General features: G+C 49.1%; 1 protein-coding gene and 1 long non-coding RNA gene across 2 annotated transcripts; both read right to left on the bottom strand.

Moving 5' to 3' along the window:
* Positions 1 to 2,513: 2,513 nt before the first annotated feature.
* On the bottom strand, positions 2,514 to 7,588 carry LOC113889045 (liprin-alpha-1-like; the record flags this gene model as incomplete). The annotated part of the gene is made up of 4 exons (XM_027535939.1): positions 7,289 to 7,588; positions 3,845 to 3,988; positions 2,818 to 2,974; positions 2,514 to 2,633 (listed from the first exon to the last, which is right to left on the bottom strand). Coding segments are annotated over exons 1-4 (607 nt in total), but the record flags the coding sequence as incomplete, so codon positions are not given.
* Positions 7,589 to 7,748: 160 nt separating this feature from the next.
* On the bottom strand, positions 7,749 to 9,663 carry LOC113889047. The gene is made up of 3 exons (XR_003510145.1): positions 9,568 to 9,663; positions 8,933 to 9,097; positions 7,749 to 7,831 (listed from the first exon to the last, which is right to left on the bottom strand). It is a non-coding gene; the product is annotated as an uncharacterized LOC113889047 (long non-coding RNA).
* Positions 9,664 to 10,877: the final 1,214 nt, after the last annotated feature.

Genomic DNA, 10,877 nt, shown 5'->3' with positions numbered 1-10,877 from the left:
GGTGGAAGGGAGCCCCTCGCGGTCTCGTCTGGTCACTTCGGCTCTCAGGGTTCCAGGTTTAGAATCACTGGTCCTACGAAACAGCAAATGCACAGCCTGCAACCGCTTGCTTTTTGGATGTAAAGTGACTTGCACCAAAATGTGCAGAACAGGTTACATCAGTAGGTATCAACTCCCACATTGTAATTCTGAGAAAATTTCTCTAAGGTCCCTAGCAAATAGAACACTCAGAACAATATTAACCTTATAAACCATAATGAAGGAAGTTCCATCTCAGGTAGAAAAGGTTTCTCTGGAGGAAACATGGCAAGCCATTAACAACGATGAAGTCTGTAGAGAGAAGCTAGACTTCAGCGGGGGGGTTCGGGTCAGGGGGACATGACTCACTCTATTGCCCTCCTCCTCTCACTGCTTTAAAACTGTCTCCATGGAGCTCACCTGCATTCCTCACATCATTCCTCTACAGCCCACTTCACTTGCTCATGGGGTAAAACAAGTCAAACGGGCCAGTTTGTGAGTCACTCAACTCAACCTGGAAGCTCTGTGCTGTCGGCCACGGCAGTCACTCGCCTCGTGCAGCCCTGAGCACGTGAGACAGGCTGGTGCAAAGCCCGATGTGGGAATCACACAGAGGATTTCAAGACTCATGGTGAAAGAAGGACGTCGAGTAGCCTGTTGGTTTTCAGAAATTTTAGATTGTGTAGGTGGCTCGTATTATCTTCTGACGCACAGCACAGTCCACGTGAATGGCTCACGCTTTGTCTGAGCTTTTGGGTGATCCCTGAAAGGACTACTCAGAATTCTGAACCACACACAACAGCCACACACTCTAAATCCATCTATAATGCAAACACATTCAGTGTTCAAAAACAGAAGTGCTATAACGTGTTTATAGCAGTGGATTAGCCATAAGGAAAATGGAACTCGACTTCTGCTAAGCATCTGCTCAAACTCATGTCCACTGCTGGTGTGATGCCATCCAACCATCTCATCCTCTGTCATCCACCTCTCTTCCTGACTTCAATCTTTCCCAGCATCAGGGTCTTTTCCAATATGAAAATTCATATTAAAAAATGGAAATAATTACCTCAAGCATTTTAAATGCAATAACAAAGTTGCCAAGTCTGTGTTTTATAAGATGAGCATCAATTCAAGGTTTAAAAAGCTGTTTTAGGACCTACTGTATTAAAAAAAATGAGAGAGAGAAGACAAAAGAATGATCTATTTGAGATTGGCTCTGTATGAGAAATTGCTGAGACTAATTGACGGGACGGGTCATGGGTATTTATATACTACTCCATCCACTTTTGTGCATGTTTGCAATTCTCTATCGTAATACATTTAAAAAGTTTATTTTCTGTTAAAGCAGAGTCTTCTCCAGCAACACAATTCGAAAGCATCAATTCTTCAGTGCTCAGCTTCTTTATGGTCCAACTCTCACACCCATATGTTTACTACCGGAAAAACCATAGTTTTTGAGTATATGGTTTGTCATATAGGTTTGAGTATATGGTTTGTTGGCAAAGTGATGTCTCTTACTTTTCAATATGCGTCTATGTTTGTCGTAGCTTCCAAAGAGCAAGCATTTTTTAATCTCATGGCTGCAGTCACCGTCTGCAGTGATTTTTGAGCCCAAGGAAACAAAACCTGTCACAGCTTCCACAATAAGGCGTCGGCATTCAAAGATTTTTAAAGCAAAACAAAAGTTGACTTTGAATTGGCTTAGTCTAGTCATAAACAGCATCCCGATCTCAACAGCCTCTGAGCAGCAGTTATGAAAGTAAGAAGTGCACCCCTGATCGGCAGATATTGAGCTCTCTGCCTAAGCGGGGAGGGCGCCTCACCGCGGGTCTCACGATGGGAGTCAGAACCACTGCTCCCTGGAAGTTCGCCTGTGAGGCTCTGCAGTCCAGGCCCCAAAAACACAGGTATGGTGGGGACAGTACTGACACGTGAGGCTGGACCCGGGATCCCCACTCCATTTCCTGGATGGCCTGTATTGCCGTGTGGCCAACCTTTCCAGGAAACCTCTCTCAGGACTCGGTGATGTGAGCCTCCACCATCACCCTTTCCTGATGCGCCTTCTGTTGCAGCGCAACTGCGGTTCTCCTGTCTAGAGGCAGCCATCCTACACATACACCGTGTCTGGACCAGCGGTTTGGCATGTGGGACTCCAGCGCCACGTCCGAGGCAAGCAGGCTCCACACCTGGGTGCCATGCCTTCAGTTTCATGGGCCCCAGGCTGGCACCCCTAGGTTTGTCTGAGGGGCAGTTGGGAGGTCCACCTGTATCCCAAGCAGCTCCCCGGACTGGCTGGTCAGAGCAACAAGCAGCCTCTTTGAATGTGGGGAAGCCCTGGCTCCTACCCACTGCCTATGGGCGACCACCTCTGGCCCTGCTCCCAAGGAGGTGGGTGCCCGGATCAGCAGATGGGGCCACACAGGCACACACTCGATGCCAGAGACGGGACTGGTGGAGAAAGGCAGTGCTGGCCCCGCCCAAGCCACGTCTACTGCCCAGACGCCGCCTCCCTGTCAGCACAGGCACCCGCTGCAGCTCCTTGTTCTTTGCCTCCAGTTGGGCCTCCATCTGGCGCAGCCTATCCTCGATGCTGCTGTGTCTCTCTCTCCTGCCTGTCGGCCAAGAACAGCGTCAGCTCCGCTCACAACAACCCTGTCCTGACAGCACGCGGGCTGTGATCGCAGGGGCGGCAAGCGGGCCATGCTCTGTGCGAACCACGGGCCCTGGGTTCGCCGGGGCATGCCCGCATGCCTGCTCACACAGCCTGCGCGGCTTCGTGTGTGACACATGGCTCACGGAGGATGCTGGTGACCAGCTCGTGAGAGGAGACGTGCTCCCCGTGCCCCAGGCCCCACACCCACGGCCGCTGCGCTCCCTCCTCTGACTGCCTGTGGCGAGCCCGCGTGGGCAGCAGACAGCGGCAAACCCGAGGCACACGTTCTACCTTCCTAAGCTGGGAAGGAAGTTCGAACCGTTTAGCCTCCTGAGTGGTAGAGCTTCCGGAAGACAAAAGGTCGGACTACAAGGCCGACTGGGGATGGACAGCAGAGATGCCAGGGGAGAGGAGAAACCAAGCCTGGAGAGGAAGATCACAGGCAGAAGGGTGCCCCCTGGCGGCTGTTAGTGACCCTGCTCTGGGAGGGTCTGTGAGCACCGGACACTGGCGGCCTCCCGCGACGTGATGGCCCCTCGGGCACTCACTGAGCTCCTGGCAAGGCTTCCGACAGCCACGTCAGCACAGACCCGGCCCGACTCTCTATGTTCAGCCAGTGCCCACCAGCAGCGCAGGGCAACACCTTTCCCGTCAGAAGGACAGGGTGGCTGGCTGGCTGGCAATGGGGTCGGTGCCCCCAGCAGCGCCACATCCCAAGGACATGGCCTCTCACCCACGGGCTTCTGGGGACGGCGAGTGGGGAGTGGGGCCTCGGGTCTGCACGTGCCCTGCTGGGACTTCTTTAACAAGTGTATGGATAACAACTTAAAACTGTGTTCATTACAGAGCTATTTTGGCCATCTCTTAAACGAGAATGGGATTTTTCTAGGTCTCTATCCTGCTAGGCTTTGAGTGGCTGACTGAACTCTGAGCAGCAGTGACTCGGAGCTGAAGCGTCCTAGGGACACACAGAACTCGGGACAAAACTGGAGGGAAATTAACGTAGGGATGACGCAGAAGTGGGGCGTGCCTGACACTCAGGGAGCGCTCCCATCTCAGACGGGCAGCACGACCCCCATGTCTGCGCTCCTGTGTGGACTGAGCAGCATGGGCAGGGGCTCGGTGGGAGAGCAGGGGAACAGGCCCTCCCTGTGCCCGCCCCCCAGGGACCCAAAGCAGCACCTTGGAGAGCGAGGCCACCCTCTGCGCCTGCTCCGCCTCCACCTCGGGCAGCGTCTCTGCCCTCCGCAGTCTCTGCTGCAGCTTCTCTACCAGCTCCAGGCGCTCCTGCAACTGGCGGTTCTTATCCTCTGTCTACAAAGGGAGAGCAGAGGATCAACACAGGCCGAGAGGTGTAGCCACTGTCGCTTTAAGTAAGCTGAGACAAAACCTAAATGCACGTGTCTAGTGGATTCATTCTGTTTCGGAAGCTCCCTCAGGGTATATTTTCTCTCAGTGTTCCTGGGCTTGGTCTCAGTGAGCAGAACACCTCCTGCCAGAGTATTTGCTTTTCCTAAACATTCCCCAAGGACATCTTAAAAAAAAAAAAAAAAGTTCTTCTATATTAAAGAAGATCTGTAGAATCTTATTCATTCTTATTGACAAGTTAAGGGAAGAAGGGTTCACTACAGACCCTTCTTAAAACGTCACCAGAATCATCATTTAGACGGAACCCTACCGACCGCAGATGGCTACGGGCGTGTAAGCCAAAATATGGCTTTCATCTCCTCTGAAATACAGACCTGAGAAGAGCATGCCTGGTGAAATGCCAGTCAACTAGTATTTGTAAATGCACGATTATTCTTTTAACAGATCTTCTTACTCTGAAAAACTTTCAATGTAGAACATTTAGACAGATTCTTTTTAAAAAAGAAAAAAATTAAACTATCTATAAGCTCAGGTTCCTGAGAGGTTAGCGTTTGTTTCTAAGCAGCTTTCTTACTTTTTCTGTGTGCGTATTCCTCTATGTACGTACACAAACAATATGCTATGCTTTAAAACCCGCAGAAAACAATAGCATATGGTACATAGTATTTTCTGATCTGCCTTTTACAGCCATTATTTTGTATATCGTGATGCTTTTAATTAGCATTCCCCATCATACTTTTCAATGGCTTTCTAGTATTTTATTTTTGGGGTGGGGACAATGATACACTTTGGCACGCACCAGACTGACTCACTTTGTTTTGGAGAAGCCAGATTTGGTTTTCCTGGTTAAGTCCTGATTATCTGAGACCACTCGGGAACAGGAGCGAGTAAGGCTCACCACACCACAGGAAGTACAAACCCTAATCAGACCGGAGCTCTAACCCTGCCTTTTGTCACAGTGACCCCAGTTCCCAACAGGCAGCCAGCTGCCGTGAAGTTCCCTGCTGCTCTCTACTCTTTCGGTAACAACTCTAACAAGCCAACAGATTCACCTTCAAGTAAAACAAAAGAGTCAGGAATGGAATTCCACAAAATGGTTAAACCAAGTCCCAAATAATTCAAACCTGTAAGTTGCAGTCACCCGCAATTTTTTAAAAATGTATTTCCTTCCAGTACAGCTGATTTACCATGAAGTACATCCACACTTTTGAACACAGTATTTTAGGGTCATAAGAACTTTACACTGGGACTTGATTTCCAATGTGGGAGTCACATGGAAAGATCTTTACCTTCCTTCCTCAGTAATTCACTACTATAAAAGTCAGACACGGTTCATAAAAGCCATTACCTGTCGATGCCTAGAATCCTTATTTGCAATTTCATTTTCAAGTTTATTACTGATGTCGTCCTAAGTTTCAAATCAAACATAAAGTTAACATCCTCAGAATAAAAATCCTAGACACGGCAGTTTTCTCGGACGTGAGCAAAAATGTGCCTATCCCAAAGGTCACGATTGGCACCCATCTGTCTTAACGTTCTGTCCAGCCACTTGGTTTACCAAGCTTCTTTTCTACATCATAAACCCAAACAGCAAACGAAAAGTATACTAAACTACCCTGTTATTCCAAGAATTCTAGGAGGGAAGGTATCTGGCATGAAGTCAGGACCTCTGTCTGCTACACCATACAGGCGGGCTTGACCCAGAACAAGGAGGGACCTTCAACAGATCCAACGGGGAGCTCTGAGGCTCGTTTCCTCGAGTGAAAGTTGGAAAAGTCTCATGCAATTTCCTCAGAATTAAAGTAGAATATTAACGAGTGGAAACAGAAGTCAAATTGTACACAACTGGGAGCAGCCTTCTCAAGCCTAGTTCTTCAAAAGCAGAGTTACACCACATGGATGAAACGCTCAAACCAGGACCAGAACTTGCTGCTGGTGCAACTCCTGTCCGCCACTTCAAAATCCACTTCAGGTCCCTCCCTGGTCACTAAGTAACCAATGTGCGAGCAAAGTCCTAACTTTAAAAGTGAAAGGTCTTGAAAACGCGTTTTCTAGAATTCTATACGTATTAAACTGTGCCACCTAATCTCCTGTTGCCAAAGAGTAGTGTGAATAGCTTATGCAAACCTGTGCAAATATTTCTGTTTTGAGTTCTCACACAGAATTACTCACACCAAGCTACTAAACAAGTACACCTGCTGTACCACATGTTGGAGGGGTTCTCTCTGAGACGGTCTCACGGGAGAGGGGTGGGCCGGGTGGGTGCTGTCTGTCTGTGCACAGAGGAGAGGCGAGGCTCACAGGAAGAGGCCTGAGTCCCCAGCACTCTCTGTTTTCACAGTGACCGCTAGGGAGTTTCTCATAAATCAGGACACCCGCAGACATGACCGCCAGAGACATCACGATTCCACATGGTTACACAGCTCGGGCCTGAGGATCTGAGGGTGAGCAAACACCACTCGACTTGTCTGACCGCCGGTATCACTGTCACACATCCCTTCAAGGAGCGGAACCTCAGAAAACTCGAGAAGATGGCCAGGCAAGCTGCCTCAGCAGAGCCCACACAGCATGCTCCCATCTCTCCGAGAGAACAGGCTCCACAGGTGTCACCAGACTCGCCTGAGTGAATCAGAAGCAAATTTCAGCATCATCAGGAACACATTCGACAGGCAGTTGCGGGGGGGGGGGGGGGGCGGGGATGAACCGGGAGACTCGGGTTGACATATATACAGCACTGATACTACACATAAAGTCAACGAGTGAGGACCTAGTGTACAGCACAGGGAAGTCTGCTCAGTGCTCTGTGGTGAAGCAAATGGGCAGGAAATCTAAAAGAGAGACAGACACGTAAATAGATAGATAGATAGATGACTGATTCACTTTGCTGTACAGCAGAAATTGACACAGCAGTGTAAAGCAACTATACGCCAATAAATGAATGAATGGATGAATGAATTTTTAAAAAAGGAACACAGTGGGCCCCCTAGAACTTGTGGAAATGAGGAGTCCACACCCAGGGTGCGGCACAGCGTCAGGGCTGCCCTCATGTTGGTCCACTGCCAACGGACCGCCTGGACCAGGCCTCTTCTACCCCAGAGACCTCGACGCGGAGGCAGGGAGGCAGCCAGTTGTGGTCTGTCCAGTGCTCTGCTCTTACTCACGCAGCCATCCCAAGGCTGAGATCCCCGGGAGAACAAGAAACCCACATTCCACCTCAGGACAACAGACACAGCTGCAGTCACTCACTTCGCGGATGTCCTGCTCAAGTTTTCTGTTCATGTTCTTGGACTTGAGGAGGTCCTTCCTGGCCGTGTCCAGGTCCTCCTCCAGATGTTTCACGTGGGCAGAGAGGGCTGCCAGGCGCTCCTCCATCTGGCTCTGCTCCCGCAACTGCCTCTCTATGATTTCCTGGAGCTCCATCTTCTTAACCATGTCTTCCTTGTGGCTTAGAGAGCCGTCGGAGGGTCTCTAAGGGGGAAAGGAAGCCTTACACAGCCTGGTTTTGGGAGGGAGGGAACACAGTACTTCCGGGCAATCTGTGAGGTCAAAACTGCCTTCTGCGCTCTGGGAGCTCACAGGACCCTCGTGGCCACTCAAACCTACATGGTGCATCGGTGAGAGGTCCCAACAGCCCCGCACAGACTGGATGGTAAGACGAGAACCAGACAGAGAGCGAGACCAAGGACTTGCCTTTCCATTGGCGTTTGGCATGTTTTCTTGCTCATGATGTACATCAAGCACCCTGTCCGTTAGTATCTTTTCCTGGTTATTCTCCTCTGAAAGAATCATCTGCTAAAACCAAAAAAATTGAATCAGAGTTAAGAAATAAGTAAAGACAGCAAAACTCCACCTGGAAAACTCAACTCTAAACTGAAAACACAACATAAAAAGAAAATACATGGTGATGCTATCCATCCCGAATACCACCAGGTGATTAGAGTCAGAATTTGTCTTCTACTGGACAAAGGGGTACTTAAGAGATCCTGCAACTCTGAGCCACAAGTCTAGTTTACTACTCATTAAAATAACCCTGGTGGGCGGGTCCTCAATCAGAAAGATAAATAACATCTGATGCCCACCACTACAGCCTTCATTCTTTTTTAAAATGAAAGGATTCAAATGACAAACCCTTCACGGAAATTACACAAAGACTGATCAAACTTACCTCTTTATGTGTGGCACCTAATTCTTCTTCTAACAAACTACACCTTTCGAGTGCTACTCGTAATCACGCTCTCAACTCAAATCAAAGGGGCCGAGTCACTGTGTGTTGATGTGTGTATATACGTTAGTACACTTCTTAGTGTATACTCACCCTAATACATGGATACTGTCACAGAATACCTTGAATGTCTCTCATTGATCTTAACATCAAGAGAATCTGCTTGTTAACAGCTTTAAATTCTAAGTTTGAGAGAACAAAATGTTCTCCTAAATTAATTATTACCCAGTTTTTAACTGCAAATTGATATACAGAATATAATAAATCTTGAGACATTCATGCCAACTAATACTTTTTAACTGGGGGCTTCCCAGGTGGCTCAGTGGTAAAGAATCCGCCTGCCAATGCACGAGGGCAGGTTCGATCCCTGGGTCAGGAAGATTCCCTAGAGTAGAAGATGGCCACCCACTCCAGTATTCATGACTGGGAAGCCCCATGAAGAGAGGAGCATGGTGGGCTACAGTCCACAGGGTTGCAAAGATTCGGACACGACTGAGCATGTATGCAGGCAACGCTTTTTAACCATATAAAACTCTGAATTCTTACAGAAAAAAATGTATATACAAGAATTCAAGACGCTCAAAAGTCAACTAGTTACATAAATATGTGCATCATCCGCCTAACAAGGCAGCAAGTGTACAAATCCAGGACGGCCGGATGGCTGGTACCTTCTCGTCCAGGGCCTTGTGGTGTTCAAAGAGCCATTTCAGCGCCCTGAGCACCTCCACCTCACTCCTCATGCCGGCTGGGGACTGCGCCTGCCGCTTGCCTGCTGTCATCCCGACGGGTGGAATATATCGCGAAACCAGGCACTCCAGGTGCTCCAGCAGCAGCTGCAGGGCAGGGCCAAAGGAACACCTTCAACCTCATGCTTGAATTCCGGGCCGATAACTCCTCTCAGCCTCACGCTATAGCCGGAAACATGCTAAGGCACGTCGGAATCCTGCCAGTTCCGTCGAAAGTTAGAGTGGACTTCCCCAGGGGTCCAGTAGTTAAGACTCCACACTTCTTCAAGGATCATGGGTTTTAACCCCTGGTCGGGGAACTAAGATCCCACACAAAGTGTAGCGTGGACAAAAATGTAAGTTAAGAGAACTCCCCCCTCATATGTACTAAAATTACATTAGCTCTCATCAGAAATTTGAAGCAAGGTATGAGAACCCAGAACTGATCCACCCTGGTCTGTTCAGCGGGAAGATGTGGAAAATGACTTGAAAATCAGACAAAGTTTAAAGACAGCACACGGAGGCCAGCGGTGACCCCCGCGGGGCAAATGTCAACACGTGAGAATCCCCCTACTGACCCTGGTGTTGTTTCTTTCAGCTTTCAGCTGAGCGATTTCCTCTTTGGCTTTACAAAGCTGCTCCCTGTAGGTGTATCCTTCGGGAGTTGGAAATTCCTAGAAAACAGTTAAATGAGAAACTAAATGCAAACATAAATTAAAAAGAGAGCGAGACTGTGAAGACTGACCCTGCCAAGTCTCTCCAGGCTCCACACAAAGGATCTCCATGCCCCTCCAGAGAAGAGGGGTCCACTGACCCCAAGACCACACAGACCACCACAACTCAGACCGGCCTTCAGCCTCCACCTCGACCTGGCAGGCATGCGGCAGGAGAGAACCTGGAATCCAAGCCTGCCTTCTCAAGACCCAGGGACATTTGAGAAACTTTCCAAAACGTAAACCTAACAACAAAGTGGATAAAGAGATTCTTAAACGACACACAGACCTGGAGCCACTGGGGAAAGTGAAGAAAAAAAGGAAGGTCTACAAGGCCACGAGGCTTTGGAGTGTTCCTCTGGGAAAAAGGCGGATGGCACCTCAAAGCCATCTGTTAGCCTGACTCCACAGAAGCCACCCAGTCATTCAATCAACCGGTTAAAATGTTAAATTTATGTTATATGTACTTTACCACAATTTGCGTGCATGCGGGGCCATCCACGTGGTGAACTTGCTCAAACTGAACCACACGGGGTCTTTCGTTCTTCTATTTTTCTTTGCAGAAATTAAAAAAATCCTGGGCTACGTATCCACTACTACATACTGAGTTTTCAGCACCCAGAACAGTGCCCAGCACTTGTAAGAGGCATGCAGTAGACATGTGTAGCTATGAGGGTGTATGTCATACACGTAAGCAGTAGGTACCTGTCATTAAAATACTGGACACACTGGTGTGTGTTTTGTAACATGGGAGACATTAACGGGCTTAGCCGTTCTGCTTCAAGGACTGACTCTCTAGCTTGATCCTCATGCCCCAGAGATTCCTCCAGCCCGTATATCCTTTCTTTGCAAGAAGGGAGACATTAAGGGCCTTACCCTTTCTGCTTCAAGGACTGACTCTATAGCTCAGTCCATGTGCCCCAGTGACTTCTCCAGCCAGTGTTTCCCTTCTTGTGGGGCCCCCGCCCATCCTCCATGCAGCAACTGCACAACCTCTTACAAGGTAAACCTGCTGGGGTCGATCCTGCCCACTAAGGCCAGAATGCCCTGGCCGGCAGGGCCCACAACCATGCTAACAAAATGAAACACAACCCCAATGCTTCGCCGGGTGAGGGCCAATCTGACGGGCCCAGCCCCCGGCTGCTCTCACCTCAGGCTGCTCTGCTTCCAGGACG

This window comes from Bos indicus x Bos taurus, unplaced genomic scaffold (genome assembly GCF_003369695.1).
Source record: "Bos indicus x Bos taurus breed Angus x Brahman F1 hybrid unplaced genomic scaffold, Bos_hybrid_MaternalHap_v2.0 tig00003492_arrow_arrow_obj, whole genome shotgun sequence".
NCBI lineage: Eukaryota > Metazoa > Chordata > Mammalia > Artiodactyla > Bovidae > Bos > Bos indicus x Bos taurus.
The sequence above is the reverse complement of the archived record's forward strand: the minus strand, read 5'-3'. Positions and strand labels throughout refer to the sequence as shown.